Below are 17,438 nucleotides of genomic sequence, written 5' to 3'. Positions count from 1 at the left end.
TGTAATTTATATTTGAAACACTGCATGAAATGACGAAGGACGGGCAACAAATCTACATAAGGCGCATATTTTGTAAAATGTGTACATGGCATCTCAAAATCACGATTTCCTTTCACCTTTACCAAGATCAATTTTTGACCATATTTGGAAATGAATTATGTTCTTATACTGCAACATAATAGAGCAATATCATCTGATTTTGCCAGTTGATGAAACCCCAGCCATAATAAATAATACCGTTCTTAAGATGCTACAGGACTGCATGGTTTTTAAATCTAATGTCTCTGGTATTTATAGTTTCAAAGAATTTTTATGGCTGTGAAATCAGCCCTGCATATGGTATCAATGTACACACCAATAAAAAAAGTCACAGCTCCATTAGATAAAATACCATAGATTGTGTGATAGGAGGAGCACAGATTGGTTTTGTATGATTTATAGAATGCTTTAATTATATGCAACCATAATTTAGAATATCAAGCCTCCAAATGTAATTTCTATACACCGATGATCTGAATCAGATCCAGGGCTGTGCAAGCCAAAGATTTTTTTGTGCAACCCTCAGATCAGCTTCAGAGAATCTCTTCAACCTCTAGAATGGATTTTCTACAGGGGCTGCAGATGGAAAGAATCGTTCTCTCCTCGGTGTATTGCTGAGCAAAGCAGCCTTCACTCTCCACAATGCAACAGTGGCTTTTCGTTCAGGAGAAAAGTAGCTCAGTATTCTATTCATTACCATAATCAAAACACAGCTCAATCTCTATATATGAAGCTTCATTGAATGGATAAGGTCAATTACTTCAGATACGAATGGTGTGGAGCTACTGGGAGGACCATAACTCCTGGAAGGACAACTTGAGTAAGTCTAACCATGTAAACTAGTTAGTGGTGGGCTGCTGCCGGTTTGGACCGATTCAGGCAAACCAGTAATTGCGACCTGTGGGTGGGCCTGCCCAAGTCCCATCCATTATCACTGTGTTTTTGACGCAGCATGCATGTGCAAAAGGCGCACATGAGTTAATTGCCATGTTGTTTGATGCTGAATGCATGAGTGGAAGGCATGCATGAGCGAATTGCCATGTGTTTTGAAGCCACACGGATGTCAACAGCCTACACATGTTGACGGTGTGCGCACGAGTGAAGTAAGTGTGTGTGCAATGCATGCTCACATTTCTGGTGCTGGGTGAACCGGTTGTTACAGTATGTGATGCCCTCCTCTGAAACTAATGTATACAATGCTTAGGATAAAAGTAGGATTAATAAAATTATGCACAATAGGACAGCGATGGCGAACCTTTTTTGGCTCGCGTGCCACAAGGGGGGGCGCAGGGGAGTCGTATGCGGGCGTGCCACACCCATAATGCAACGCGCGACCCCCCCCAGTGCGCATGCACGGACAACGCGGGACCCCCCCCATTTTTACATGCTTTTTTCGCTTCCGGTTTGCTCGGAGGGTGGTTTTAAGCATTCCAAAGGCTTCAGGGAAGCCTCCGGACGGTCCCTGAAGCCTCCGGAGGGCCTCCAGGTGGGCGGGGGAGGCTCTTTTCACCCTCCCCAGGCTCCTATAAAGCCCCTGGAGCCTGGGGAGGGTGAAAAATGGCTTTTAAAAAGGTGAACTCAGCTGGCCAGCTGACAGGGCAGCGCCCTGCGTGCCCTGACAAATGGCTCCGCGTGCCACTTGTGGCACGCGTGCCATAGGTTCGCCATCACTGCACTAGGAGAAAGAAATATTTCTCCCGGTCATTGTTTCCAAGAGGATGGAGGGGCAAATTAACTTTCTCTCTTCAAACCAATATAATTCAAACCAATTTAAATCCTACTAGATGAAGACAGCCAAATATGGAAATGAGCTCATTGCCTTAGCTTTTCAACAATCTTAACAAAATAACGAACTTGAAAGGGACCTTGGAGGTCTTTTAGTCCAATCCCCTGCTTAGGCAGGAAACCCTATACTGTTTCAGACAAATGGCTATCCAACATCTTCTTAAAGACCTCCAGTGTTGGGGCATTCACAACTTCTGGAGGCAAGCTGTTCCACTGATTAATTGTTCTAACTGTCAGGAAGTTTCTCCTCAGTTCTAAGTTGCTTCTCTCCTTGATTAATTTCCACCCATTGCTTCTTGTTCTACCCTCAGGTTCTTTGGAGAATAGCTTGACTCCCTCTTCTTTGTGGCAGCCCCTGACATATTGATCTTATGCTTACCCGTTCCAGGAGTGATAAAGTGGCTTTTAAAGCTCCTTCTGGTCGGCCAAATGGGAAGCAATACCTAGAAATAATATATAGCTTTTAAAATATTTTTACAGCATATTACTTAATATAGTTACATCCATTTGATATAAAGAGTAACTTTCCCTGCCTACTCTCATCTGAATTCATGTGTCCACAAACACTGTCTTAAATGAAACTACAGGATTTGTGTTGAACATTTAAATTAAGGTCTTTTAAGAAAAATCTAGAATTTTAAATGAATGAAGAAGACGCGCAAGGCTCAGATAAATTGAAATCTTAGTTAAACACAGGAAAGGAGTTATGGCTAGAACCAGCATTACTTCACATATAATTTATACCCTTACAATTTTATTTGTTGAGACTGTGGAGTGCTACTATCATTCCAATAAATATGAACAATGTTGATTAATTCCCAAATTAGCTGGGGGGGTGGGCATATGTTTTGTCCTCACAAGCATTCTCTTGATACGATACTTGGAGTTCTATCAGGAAAGCAAGTGAGACAACTGAGGATTTCAAATGGGAAGTGATGTTTAACAGGTAGAGCAGAGGGAATAGCAACAAGACGGGTGTTCTGGTTTTCCTATTCTGTATAGATCTCTTTTGATTTCTTCAAATTAATAATTTGATGATTGCATGGATTTTGTATCATGCCTCACTGGTACTTTTAAGAGCAAGGATACCCCGTACTCCTGTAACTGCAGGACTCTTTCAGAGAAAACGGGCTTTTCCCGTGCTTGAATCAAAGAGAGGAAAGGGCAATGAGGAAAAAGAGCAGACAATTGCTAGTAATAAGGAGATAGGCCAAAGGAAGAGGAAAAAAATATATCAGACAACAGCATGGTATAATATGGCCATATTAAGTCCTAGTCATTGTTCCTAGATAAAGAAAACAGCTGCTTTGGTTTTAAACGCAAAATGTGAGCAGAAACCTGCCCATCACCATATCATCACTTTATAGGTAATCCTCAATCTACGACTACATTTGGGACCAGAATGCCAGCAACCAGCATGTTGCTAAGCAAAGTGGTTGCTCATTGAGTCGTGCCTGATTTTACCACTTTTTTTGCCTCCGTTGTTAAGTGAATCACTACAGTTTGTTAAGTGAGTCATGTAGTCATTCAGTGAATCCAGCTTCCCCATTGACTTTGTTAGTCAGAAGCCAGTGAAATAGGTGATCATGTGGCCCCAGGATGCTGCAACCATTGTAAATATATGCTAGTTGCCCAGATTTTGGACATGTGACTATGGGGAATGCTCTGATGGTCGCAAGTGTGAGGACCGGACATAAGTTACTTTCTTCAGTGGCCTTGTAACTTTGAACAGTCACTATACGAATGGTTGTATGTCAAGGACTACCTGTGTTTGTGTAAGGGTATGATCACGAAAGTCAAGAGGATGGCTCTGATGGGAAAATTGAAGTTCTAGTGAAACATTTGGGGCATTTCCTCTTGGGGGATGGCTTTTCTCTACTGATCCCAATAGCAAGATGCCTCCTTCCTTTCATATTCCCTCTTCTCAAGATACATCCCAAAAGGTTACAAAACCCTAGCAAGAAGAGTTTTAGGTTAGGAGACTTTAAAAGAGGAAGAGACAGTTTTAATGTAGTCACCAACCAGTGGTGTGCGAGAAAATTTTGGTGGTTCACAGAAAAATTATCTGGATTTTTTAATATTGCACTAAATACTATTTATCTTTTTTAAAAAATCATATTAGTGGTCTGCGGAATTTAAAATTATGAATTTAGTGGTCCCTGAGGTCCGAAAGGTTGGTGACCCCTGGCACTGTCTTCTTTAGGAAGTCTTCCAATCCTAAATGGAACTTTACTCACATAACAATCAATTTCAACCATTACCATATTTTTCGGAGTATAAGATGCACCTTTTCCCCTTAAAAAGAGGGTGATAATCTGAGTGCGTCTTATACACTGAATACAGCATTCTTGGCCCCCCCAAAACCCCACCCCCTTTGCAAAAATGGCCATGCATAGCCTTTAGGAGGCTTCCTGAATGCTCCTGGGGGCTGGGGAGGGGTCAGAAAAGAGCAAAAAACGGACCTTTTTCAGTCATTTTTGTCCCCCCCCCCCCAGCTGCCAGGAGCACTCTATAAGCCTTCTAAAGGTTATGCATGCTCTTTTTTCGACAAAAAATGGGCCCATTTTTGTGAAAAACTGGCCGTTTTTTGGTTGTTTTTGCCCCCCCAGTCCCCTTGAGCACTCTACAAGCCTCCTAAATGCTATGCATGCCCTTTTTTGCCAAAAAACAGGGCTGTTTTTGGGAGGTCTGCAGAGTGCAAAAACTTTTTTTAAAAAAATTGTCTCTTCAAAATCTTGGTGCGTCTCATACTCCTGAGCATCTTATACTCTGAAAAATATGGTAATGGAATTGGATCAGTGGTGGGTTTCAAATTTTTTTAGAACCTCTTCTGTAGGTGTGGCCTGCTTTGTGGGAGTGGCTTGTTGGCCATGTGACCGGGTGAGAGTGGCTTGCCGGCCATGTGACTGGGTGGGCGTGGTCAACTTGTAAAATGTGGTGAAACTCACTTAACAACGCTCTTGCTTAGGAACCAAAATGTTGGCTCAAAAACTCTGGCATTTGAAGCACGCAAATCTTAAAGCTGTCAAGTTATAAGACCCTTGCACCCCTAACCCTTTAAAAAAAAAACCAAGGGTGTTCAAACTTGATAGCTTTAAGACTTGTGGACTTCAACTCCCAGAATTCCTCCTCTCGCTCTTCATCTTGATGATGTGCAGACGGACAGTGGGAGGGAGCTGGAACCAGTTCTAAACGGCACTGTAGATTTGTGGAACCTCTTCTATAGAAGAGGTTAGAACTGGCAGGAACCCACCCCTGAATTGGATCACTCTAGAGTAATGGTAAATTTAAACCTTAAAATTGCAAGTTCTTCTCCTAAGCATTCTGTCTACAACTCTTAATGAATTTCTACTACTTAAGCAAGCCATGATAACGGCAACAGTGGAAACTTGAGGACATGACTCCCGCTTTGGAAATTGAAATAGCCATTGTTACCTAAAATGCGTGATTTGATTTTCCAATAACAACCGCAGCCGCTCTTTGATGTCTTCGAATCGCTCTTTTTCTTCTACTGTTACCGTTCCTATTCCATCAGGCCTAAAGGAAAAACATTATGAATAACTTGAAAGCTGTCTGATGACTTTTATGAATCACCACCCCTGAAATCCAAAGCGTGCGTTTCTTTGCATTTTCAATTATTATTTTTTTAAAAAATGGTGTGAATAAATAGTATAATTTCAGTTACAAACATTTGAAATTGCTGATGGAGTCCTCCAGACTTTATTGCATGTATAAAACTCTGAACAGAGAATCTAATCCCTTATATTGTTACTGTTACTCTATGTAGTCCTGCTGATCAAAACACCTGAACTGTGTGGATTACAACACCCAATTTTAGATTGAAGCTAATGAGCGAAGAGGTTTTGCTGGGTCTCTGCTTTTCTATGGAAACCACACGCCTTCCTTTTCATATGTCATGTTTTATAAACTAGTGTGGAGATATTCTTTTTATATCATAAACTCAATTTTTCACCAGGATATGCTTAAACTATCCCTTATACAGATCTTGAAATACTTGTGATCATTCATGGCAGGAGGTGCAAAACTAAAGTTACGGAATATTGTCACATGTGAGGTTCATTTTCTGAGAGTATCAATCTTGGCAGTAGACTTTTGGAAGTGCAGGGGGTGGAGAATGGCTGCTTGTATGCCTCTTAAACAAGCTCATGCCCAGTTAATATTTGAGATGAGGAGAACAATATCCTTAACTCCTGTAGTTTTCTTGACAGGTTTACTAAAGCAGGTTTCCATTGTTTTCTTCCAAAATATTTTTTTGAATTCCCATCCCCGTCTAAACCTTAGGAAACCCCATGTGTTCATCAGTTAGTAAATTAAAGGTGAGAGGTGACATATAAGAAATATGAGGAACAGTAGCTTTAATAGAAATGATTGTTTTTCCCTGGGGAAGTATCAAAGATCTTGTTAAAGTAGACAAACAATAACCTATCTTGATAATTAAAAAAAGGATGTATATTCTTTTAACATCAACAATCACTGTGGCTAATACTGAACTCATTAAATACTTATCTGAACAAGTGGTAGATGTCTTCTGATTTCCAAACAATGTAAGCATAGGACCAGCTTAAATCAAAATGCTTTATCTGATTAATAGTTGAATAAACAGTCACCAGAACTAAAGATTATAATTCTGGATAAGGATATTCGACACCATTGTTATAATATCTAATTTATTTATTTCATTTAAAAAATTTATATAGCCGCCCTCCTTCCAAGCCATTGTAGACGGCACCCAGCCCATTAGCATAGGACACAATATTGTATCAGCTTTAGTGTGTAAAAAGATGAGATACTAATAGTCAAGAAGGTAATTTCTTAATGCCTTTCCTGCAAATATCTTATTCAAGATTGAAAAGAACGATGAATATATTTTGCCTTTAATAGTATGCAGCCATTTGCATATTATTGGAACTAATCTACTCCAGTTTTCTACTCAGTCCACCTTTATAGTTTCCCTGACAGTTGTGCATCCATCTACTCTCTGTTTAAACACCGCCAACTCAAGCAAAATTCATCATTTCCCAAAGCAGTCTGTTTCCCTGTAAAAAAGCTCTTATCACTGGTCCCCCCCCCCTGTATTTTTTATTTAAAAATATGTTCTTATGTTTCCTTTTGAAAGACAAGTGCCTGTTTCTTCCTAATGTTTACCTACATATCTTGTGCCTACAAAGTAACTAAATTAGTCCTTTGCTGGAGTAAATATTAGGCATTTCTATTATTTATCGGTGTTTGTGTAACAAAGAGGAAGGGGCGAAGAGTATCCAAAAACACGCTTTTGTATCCCTATTCATTGCTGCCACAATACGTGTGTGTGTGTGTGTGTGTGTGTGTGTGTGTGTGTGTGTGTGTGAGAGAGAGAGAGAGAGAGAGAAAGAGAGAGAGATATATATATATATCTCCCAACTGCCCCAACCTGCTCTAATTCAGACCAGAAAATGAGCCATATGAATAGTGTATTCCTTTTTCCTATGGGCAACCAATATCACAAGCATTTGTGTATTTGTGTGTAGGGTTGTAGCTGAGAGTACCTGCTTTTAAAGATAATGTAAGTCTTAAAACTGAATAAATGCTTTTCGTTTAAAGCCCCCCTCCATGTTTGGATTAAGCTTCCTAAATCCTTGGTACTAGGCTAGTTTCACTATACAAAAGACTTGGCAAAGGATTACGAAGCTTTTAATGAACCTCCTGTCAAGGGTTAATTGGGAAACTTTATGTTCCTTTTAAAGACCCAAAATGTTCCCAAGATTTTTTTTTCTCCCAGCTGCAATCTGTATAGTCAATTTATGGCCTAAAGATTCAAATAACTCAAACTACCAATACCTAAAAAGAAATATGAATAAATGAACATTATTAGCAGGGTATATAACCTTGATGTTTTAAAATGAATTCTGAACTTTTTTTTTTTAAAAAAGAAAATAATAATGAAGGTTTGGATTTAAAAAAAAAATTACATGGAGAAAATAAACTGTAAACCTTTCAGTGAGGCTTAAGGCATAAGTAACACTTTTTAGTCTGGTCTTCTTCATATGCTTTCCAGGGAAGATCTCCAGAGCAGATCCCATAGTGCATGCAAGTTACAGGAGGAAAATAAGAGCTGATTTTCTACCTGTTCTAACCATGGTTAAATTCCATTAAAAAGGAATTGATTGAGGCTGCAGTAGCTCTCAGTAATACTGTACACCAATGCTTCAATGATCACCAAGAAGATTTCCTTGCATTCAATGCATTCTGGGCTTCTAAACCTGGTTATGCTATTAATATCATTAGAAGACTGCACCTAACCCTAGCAAGACCATTTGGGCTTCATTTTGATTAAATATACCATATTTTTCAGAGTATAAGACGCACCAAGATTTTGAAGAGGCAAAAAATAGTTTTTGCACTCTGCAGACCTCCCAAAAACGGCCCGGTTTTTATGAAAACAAGGCTGTTTTTTTGTCAAAAAAGGGAATGCATAGAGTGCTCCTGGGGGCTGGGAGGGCAAAAACAAGCAAACAATAGCCTTTTTCCCCCTCATTTTTGTTCTCCCCAACCCCCCGGACCACTCTGGAAGCCTCCTAAAGGCTATGCACGGCCATTTTTTCAAACGGGGTGAGGTTTCGGGAGACCAAAAATGCTGCATTCGGTGTATAATATGCACCCAGATTTTCACCCTCTTTTTTGAGGGAAAAATGTGCGTCTTATACTCTGAAAAATACGGTATGCCAAAATACTATCTATAAAAATTCAGCCTGCAGTTTAAACTCCCCCCCCCCAAATTATTTTAGTTTTGATAAGCAAGCATTCCTACGATCAGAAAGTAAGACAACAATCTACCCTTTCAAACGACGGGCTTGTTTATCATTGCTTCGCCAAGAGTCAAATAGAAGGACTCATTTCGAATAGAAATGATAATGATAAAAAAAGCCTCAGTGCTAATTTCCAAATCTCTGCTTATTTTAAAGAAGTTAGTTTTCAAGACTAATTATTCTAAAATATACAAACACATTGTTTACTGATAAAACTCAGTAAGTATACAATATGTTATCAATGTGATAATTGCAACTATTGCTTGATAACGTGAATGTGTAAATCTGTTACCACTAGTTATTGCATGATCAGTTCTCACAGATCACTGCCTCTTAATGTGTCAGCCAATTGCCCAACGAGGGAGAATCCAAATAGGAGGTGATATAGTTGCCCATCTCATGTTCTCACACTATTATTAAATGAAATGTGTGAATTTTTCCCTGATTGAAGCAATAACCTACAAAGTGTTTTACTGAAAAATGCCTTGACATGAGTAGAAATGTAAAACAAAGCAAAATGTGGCTAGAAAACTTGCTCTTTTATGCTACTCCTTCCTTAGTTCAAGACATCAATTTAAAACTTATGGCAAACTTGACATGCTTACTACAGAGAAAGCGGCTGATTCCAAGAAGACAAAATGGTAACCAATGGCTACAGATGGCCATGGCTGACACTTAGATTCTGAACACATTGCAAGATAAGTTGCTTCCAATTGTGCTGAGGATCAGAGCAGCAGACTGCTGCTTATTTTGCTGCATTCCACAAAACACTCCCCAATGGAAAAGTTTTAAATGCCAGGGAGTGGAAATAGGGCATTCTGCCCATCCTTAGTCCAACACAGGAACTATTCTATTTCCAGCTCCCTATTTTCTGCTGACTTCAATGGGAGCAAATTTTTATCATCATTTGCAGAGAGCGGCAGTGCTAGTCTGTGGAGGCAAACGAACAAAGGCTCTTTATTCCATTTGTTCTGCTTGTCATAATAAGGTGGGAACCTTTGCTTTGGAAAAAGGCTCCAACAAGCTCACTAGGGTTTGTTTTCAAGCAAAATGGACTTGGAAGTGTGTTAGTCAAAACAACTTGTAGATTTTTCAAATTCAGACCAGAAGCTCTTACTCTAGAAGAGAGCCACTGGGTTAACACTGAGTTACACATTTTTGGGCCATTTTTGGATGTTTTCAGGCCTTTTTTTCGGGCTGAAAACAGCCAGAAATGGGTGGAAAAACAGGGGGTGGGGCCGGCCTGTAGTTCGATTTGCCAGTTCTCGGAACCATGCAGAATCGGAACAACAGGTTTGGGCAAACTGGTCCAAACTGGCAGCAACTCATCTCTGTACCTCTCCACCCCTGGTTCCATTTTTGGCTGTTTTTCAGGTGAGTGAGGCAATCAGGTTAGGTCATAATCCTGAAATATGATATGGAAACTTATTGCTATTTAAACTGTAGGCCTTTGGTTCTTGCAATAACAATACCACTTAGATGTATATACCACTTTCCAATGGTTTACAGCTCTTTCTAAGCTGTTTACAGAGTGAACGTATTGCCCCCAACAATCTGTATCCTCATTTTACTGACCTCAAAAGGATGAAAGGATTAATCAACCCTGAGCCAGTGAGAATCGAACTGTTGAACTGCTGGCAGCCGACAGTCAGTAGAAGTAGCCTGCAGCACTGCATTCTAGCCAGTGGCACCATGGCAATGCCTTCTTGGGGCCACAGGAGGAATGAGATTTCCCTTTTAAGATTGAAGGAGGTGTTTGATCTGGTCATGGAAGCTTTATGCCGTGTTCTGATAACTTCCAAAGCCATCTCTTTCCAAAGCTGTCTCAAAACAGACAGGATATGATTGGAAAGAGATATACAATATCTGTTCTCCCTCAGAACTTCACAAAGTTCTGAATAGATTGAGGACTCCTCTACTAGATAAGGAGAAGAATAATTTCTTCTGGCCATGGATTCTTATTGACTTTTATCTGTGCAAGTTGGGTGGTAGTGGAACAGATCCTTTTATTATTTCTCAGTCAAAAAACTTGTTAACTTAACTGGCCATAAGGACTGTGCCTCTAGACTTGGTAAACAGAGAAGGAACTATGTGATATTTGAAAATTATTTTGGGTTAAACATTTTAAATTGGGACATGGACATAAAACTTCCGCTGATGTAAAGTATCTCATCATCCCACTCTACATTCCAAGTTTTGTTCTTTCCACATTGTGTTTTACATTTGTCTTTTCTAATTTCTTAAAAGAGGAAACATAGAAAAAGAAAACAAAAAGAATAAGTTACAAAAACTAAGTCTAAAAAAATCATTCAGTCCAATGTTTAGGTGCATCAATAAGCCTTGAACACCTGAAATAACATTGACTGGTTTTTCCATTCCACCGATCAAAAGCCAGTGCATAGAAACTGAACGCATGCCAGGATTCCTAACATGGAAGAGTAGTCATTTTTGCTACTCTTGAAAAATCCATAAATCTTGCTATATGGTAGCAATGCATTCCAACCTTTGTGGAAAGAATTCAAAAATACGTTCATTCGTTATTTTTCATTTATTGATAGATTTCTATACTGCCAGTTCCAAAGGTTTGTCACAGCTTTTACTTCAAAATTCTAAAAATTGTAAAAAGAAGTTAAAAAAAATACACTAACAGTAAGCCCATATCATATAATTGTCTTTCCTTCTGCCCCAGTTTTTACTTCCAATATTGGACAATTGGTTCTTTTAAAACAGGTGCCTGGTAAACGAAAGTAAATCTATTCTTGAATTAGTCACATTTTAAAATCATAAAAGCATTTTAATATTCTTTAAGACTCTTAGCAACTGTTTGCTAAACAATTGTTTTTATGGGATATTGCAACTTTTTACTCAAAAAGCTGATATCAACTGTAGTGGTACACCTTACCATATATGCAAATTAAGATATATGCAAACTAAGAGAAATCCACAACAAATTCAATTCTGACAATAATTTCTCTTCTAGATGCTGCTAATGCATATTCCAAAACAAACAAACAAACACACCTGGACCAGACAGTGAAATCAAGAAACTCTTTTGCTGAATGGACAACTTTTGCAATTCTAAGTAACCAAAATTCCTTTTACAATATCTTAAATAAATTCATTGACCCAAAATCTACCTGTAATTTTGAAATTGGGATTATCCCAGGGTGTAATTTTTATAGTTAGAATTACAGTTTTGTTCCAACAAGATACTAGCGTGTATGCTTGTACTAATAGTGCAAGCAGTAACATTACACAACAGTAATATGGATTGGTGTGCATTATAAATTGAGAAAAAATTAAGACTTAAGTCGTCAGATCCACTGTAATCATTTTCCGAGCTATGGTATTTGGATGTCTGTGAGGACCTGCCAACTAAGAGCCATCGCAACTGCAAGAAGTTCCTTTCTCAAACAGCTCTGGACTATATTACATCTGACATGAAGAACATCTCTTGAATCTACCTTTCAGATATTCGGCAAACCGTTTTCTCACTGTCGTTCACAAAGTTGACATTTTCAGCAGTATGATAGGAAAGATGTCATGTCAGCTGCTTTTCAAGTTCTTGTTAGAATGGTTAGCACCAGTTCTGTCATCTTTACTCTCCTCACAATCCCCAATCTTTATCCATGTCAGAAAGAATAATACTTCCAATTTTTTTTGGTCAGATTTAAAACACTATTACCCAGCTGCACATCTTTCGATTTCACCGGTGATGCTAAATGTTGATACTCATCTATCCAGATGGAAGACAATACATTCAGCAATTAACTGCAGGGATTAAAATTGTTTCATTCAGTATTATACACTTGAAGATGTGTATATGTGATCATTGCCATTCAGGGGCACACAAGTTAAATGTAGTTAAATGATCACTGTTAACTAGGGTGTTTTGGGGTATTCTGATCTTTGATTTTTTTTTCTTCCTCTTTTGATTTTCACTTTCTCTTGCTGAAGGCTATTCACAATCATTTGGAAAAAAAAAACACCTTAAATTCTCACCTCTATTACTGGCCAGTTCCTCCTGTTAATATAATAATTTGATCACCGAAATTTTATCTTTGTTTCTATATGGAATCAGAAATGTTGCCTATATGGAATTTGAATTTTAAACGAAAAAATATACATATAGAAAAAAAGAAGTATTTACATGTGTGTATAATCGGAGTCAGAATCAGAAAAAGGAAACCCACACAAAAGGAAAAGGAAAAAAATAATAATATTTAACTTCTAGTGTGTCTACACCTCCAATCAATCATGTCAATAATTAGACCAAAAACAATGTAGGCATTTCACTATGAATTTAGGTCAACCTATATCATAAAAATATGGCATATTTTCCAACAGTAACAGAGTTTTTCTCATTTCATATTGCTTGAATCCTGCCAGAGAAATTAAATATGACAATGTACAGATGAGGGTATGGAATAAAAAAGGAAGAGTGTTATGCTAATAAAATGTACCATTACAATTGACACTACATTTCTAGCATACGTTTTTGATCATTGATTTTAAAAAAAACCCAATATAGACATATTACAGATAAGAAATGAATTCTCCTAAATCTGTTCAATTTTATAACCTAATTCTAATCACAGAATGGAAATATTCTTAAAGCTTACCAAGGAACATGTATTCCTTATAGCAAAGACTGTATTTTCTTTAGACGAGTTCTTTGTGCAAATCACAAGGTTAATTATAAATTATAATTAGGAATTGAGGTCCTAAGGCCACTATTTCTTTTGAGAATTTCCATCTCCCCCACCATGCCCTGGTCTAATTGTACTTGCATGCCTTTCAGGGCTAGGTATGCAGCTAAAAGCAAATATATCAGCAAATATATTAAAATTAAAAAGAAATCAAATTGTTTGCCATCGGAAATAGACATTATGAGTTAATTCTTTTGGCATTACTTTGTCCCAGGATGGCTTTGAAAGAATCATGTAGCAACTTTTGAACTTTTCATGATAACCTCTCCCATTTTTGGATATCCCATTCAAATGAATATATCATTTGGAATAGTGAAGTTTAAAGGGTACATTCTTGGGTTTTTCTTCTTTCCACAAATCTTTATCCTTTTGAAATTCTTCTATGGTTATAAATGATTTATACGACCCATGACTGTTACGATACATGTCCAGATGGCTGCCTTTCTGTATGCCCCAGCCATATTGTTGGGTTACATAACCACATCACATCAGACAAGCAGCTGTGTCAAATTAAGCATTTCCCTCCCCCCCAAAAAAAATTGTTAGTGGGAAAAAAACATGAAAGTGGGTTGCTCCTCATTCGCACAACCACATCTGGTTTCAACCAACTCCTGCCTAATTTGCCCATGGACCTTCTTTCCTAAAGACAATTGTCACAGTGCTGATTTGTGCTGGAGGGGGGGGGGGAGGATTCTTGGTGCTCTCTGAGCTTGCTTGTTTTCTCGCAAATTTTTCAATTACCCAAATTAGGTAACATCATCAGTGCTAGTAAGGAGTGCAGTTTGTGGTTAGTTTATATTCTGGTGGCTTGTCTGTCAATGTTGGAGGGAGCTGTCTTAGAGATTCTTTGGTTGAGCTGTTTGCCATTGGCTTCATTGGCAGTTTCTTGATTGGGGTACTGCTTACTTGATTGTTGGTGTGATCTTAACCTTGATGTTGGTGTGATCTTAACCTTGAAGTTAATCTATGCTGATCTGGGTACTGATTTCTAGTGGAGAGGTGCTGGTGTCTTTTTGTACTCTTTTGGGCTGGGTAATAGATTCTTTTGCATAGTCTACAGATGTTGCTCGGGTCTATGTGTCCATTGATGGCTGCAGTGCCAGGCTTCTAGAAATTCCCTGGCATTGGTTTGGCTTGATCTAGGATGGTCACATTTTCCCAGTTGAAACTATGGTTAAATCTGTCTGTATATTGGGAAATTAAAGAATTTTCATCAGGGTGGCTTCTTTTTTGATTTGTTAGTTTTGCCAAAGCCAATGATGATCTTTATCCAATTTTTCTGCCTTGAATTATTTAGGATGCCCAGGCTATTCCTCCTATGTACCTTTCCATAACTCAAGATGAATGCTAGAACCCTGCTGAATCCAATCAAACCTACATTCAGTCCAGCATTTTAATTCCTACAATTTTCATCTCTGATTTCATGAAATAGGCAAAGTCGATACCCAGGAGTAAGTTAAAAAAGAAACTACCGTATTTATCGCCGTATAACACGCACAGGCGTATAACACGCACCTTCATTTTAAGAGGGAAATTTCAGGAAAAAAAATTAAATTTCAAATAAAGAACTTTGAAGCAAAATAAGGGTAGCTCAGAACTTTTTTTTTATTAATATTATTACCACTTATAAGGTAAATAATGTAAAAGGACAGTAAAAGCAACTATGAACACTGCTGCTTTCACTGCTACTATCTTCCACCCTCCCTTCCTCCTTCCCTTCCTTCCTGCCTCCCTTCCAGTTCCCTCCTTCCTCTTTCCTCCTGCCTGCCTGCCTTCTTTCCCTCCTGCTTATCTATGCTTCCTTCCTTCCTTGCACCTCCCTCCCTTCTGCCTGCCTGCCTTCTTTCCTCTTTCCCTATCCTCCTATCCTTCCTTTCTCCCTCCCTCCTTCCCTGCCTCCCTTCCAGTTCCATCCTTCCCTCCTTCCTTTTTTTAATTAACTTTTAGTCGGGAGTCCGGGGAGAGGAGAGACGGCTCATCCATTCTCTCCTCCTCTCACCCACACCCCGCTGTCTAAAGTGCTTCCTTTCGCCCGCCCGAGCTCTTCCGCGGGTGAAAGAAAGTGTTTTAGTCGGGTGTCTGGGAGAGGAGAGACGGCTCATCCATTCTCTCCTCCTCTCGCCCACACCCCGCTGAGTAGCGCTCTGTGATCCTTTTCTGTGCGCCTGGTGTTTAGATAGATAGCCGGATGTTTAAAACGCCAGGCGCACAGAAAAGCAGCTGCTTTTGGGGCGAAGCGCTCCGCGATCCTTTTCTGTGCGCCTGGCGTTTAAAACATCCGGCTATCTATCTAAACGCCAGGTACACAGAAAAGGATCGCGGAGCGCTTCGCCCCAACAGCAGCTGCTTTTCTGTGCGCCTGGCGTTTAAAACATCCGGCTATCTATCTAAACGCCAGGCGCACAGAAAAGGATCGCGGAGCGCTTCGCCCCAACAGCAGCTGCTTTTCTGTGCGCCTGGCGTTTAAAACATCCGGCTATCTATCTAAACGGCTGCTTTTGGGGCGAAGCGCTCCGCGATCCTTTTCTGTGCGCCTGGCGTTTAGATAGATAGCCGGATGTTTTAAACGCCAGGCGCACAGAAAAGCAGCTGCTTTTGGGGCGAAGCGCTCCGTGATCCTTTTCTGTGCACCTGGTGTATATCGCCTGGCGTATATCGGTGTATAACAGGCATACATAATTTGCCCCCTATTTTTCGGGGGGGAAAGTGCGTGTTATACGCCGAAAAATACGGTAGTTTGATCTAAATATCAAAATGGGTATGCATGTAGAATATGTTTGTGTGTGTGCGTATGTGTGTGCGTGTGTGTGTAGAAATGGAAAGCACTTAATCTAGAGCGCTGATGGTGATCCTTTTGGGCTTAGCATGTGAAAAATTTGGAAATGCTTAATTTGACTCTGCTGGCATGCCAGACCCTCCCCAGCCAATGAAGGAGAAACAATTCCTTATATATTTATTTATTTTTAAAAATTGCAGTCCACTCGTGTGTGATCCCCAGGATCTGTCATACGTTGCTTATCTTCAGGCAGTGTCCTGTTGATAGGCCCCTGCCCTTGTACCAGAGGCAGCTCCAGGTCCATAAGGCCTTTGCTCTTGAAGCAACTTTGGAGAATGCTCTTCCGTGGCCTCTGCTGCATCCAAAACCCACCTGAAAGCACACCCTTTCTTATGCAATTTTTTTAAAGGCATTAGAGCCTCTGAAAATTGTGCAAGAATGTGGTCTGCTTTCCAGAATAATTGTGAGGTGATGCTAGTGTGTCACCCAAAATGTTTTGGCCTGTCATCTTTGATATATTTCATAGGTTTGCCAACACTGGTGTGGGATAAGGCATCGGATTAGAAACAGGAATCAAAGTGTGTGTATGTGTGTGTATGTGTGTGTATGTGTGTGTGTGTGTATATACACTGCACGAGTCAAAAAGAGGGCCGTGAAAATATGTACAGACCCCTTGCATCCTGGACATAAATTGTTTCAACTCCTACCCTCAAAATGACGCTATAAAAATGACAGTTTTTTTCCCCTGAACGCCATCACTCTGCTAAACAAATAATTCCCTCACCACTGTCAAACCATTCACTAAGGCTGCATTACTATCACTATTAGTCTTCTCATCGTTCCCATCACCCATCTCCTCCAACTTACAACTGCAGGGATGTACCTTTGTTGCTTGTATCCTTACGATTTATATTGATATTGATTATTCCTGATTGCTTATTTGCACCGTATGGCTATCATTAAGTCCTGTACCTTATGATTCTTGACGAATGTATCTTGTCTTTTTATGTACACCGAGACCCTATGTACCAAAGACAAATTCCTTGTGTGTCCAAACACACATGGCCAATAAAGAATTCTATTCTATTACATTTGCTTTAAACAAACAGAAGAGCAATCAGAATAAAGCATATCCAAATATCCACTGGAAATTATTATTCTGCTTCTCAGATCAAAACACCCAAATAGAGAATTTAGAACACCCTATTTGCAAAGTCTGAATGTATCCAGTGCTCTGGGTTTGGTGCACTATTCAGATAATATGGCACACAGTCCGCAGAATTTCCTATTGGAAGTAGCCTGGGGGTAATTCATAATAGAAGC

General features: G+C 39.4%; 1 protein-coding gene across 7 annotated transcripts in view; it reads right to left on the bottom strand.

Annotated features, from left to right (window-relative positions):
- The window catches only part of CADPS (calcium dependent secretion activator), a 492,613-nt gene that overhangs the window by 160,900 nt on the left and 314,275 nt on the right, over nucleotides 1–17,438 (bottom strand). For all 7 annotated transcript variants that reach the window (XM_081935645.1, XM_081935646.1, XM_081935641.1 and 4 more), the window contains exons 14-15: nucleotides 5,260–5,361; nucleotides 2,204–2,267 (exon numbers count right to left, since the gene is read on the bottom strand). In XM_081935645.1, coding sequence (XP_081791771.1) covers nucleotides 2,204–2,267; nucleotides 5,260–5,361 — 166 coding nt within the window. The remainder of the gene's footprint in view (nucleotides 1–2,203; nucleotides 2,268–5,259; nucleotides 5,362–17,438) is intronic.

Source organism: Natrix helvetica (genome assembly GCF_964273705.1).
Source record: "Natrix helvetica genome assembly, chromosome: 1".
NCBI lineage: Eukaryota > Metazoa > Chordata > Lepidosauria > Squamata > Natricidae > Natrix > Natrix helvetica.
The sequence above is the reverse complement of the archived record's forward strand: the minus strand, read 5'-3'. Positions and strand labels throughout refer to the sequence as shown.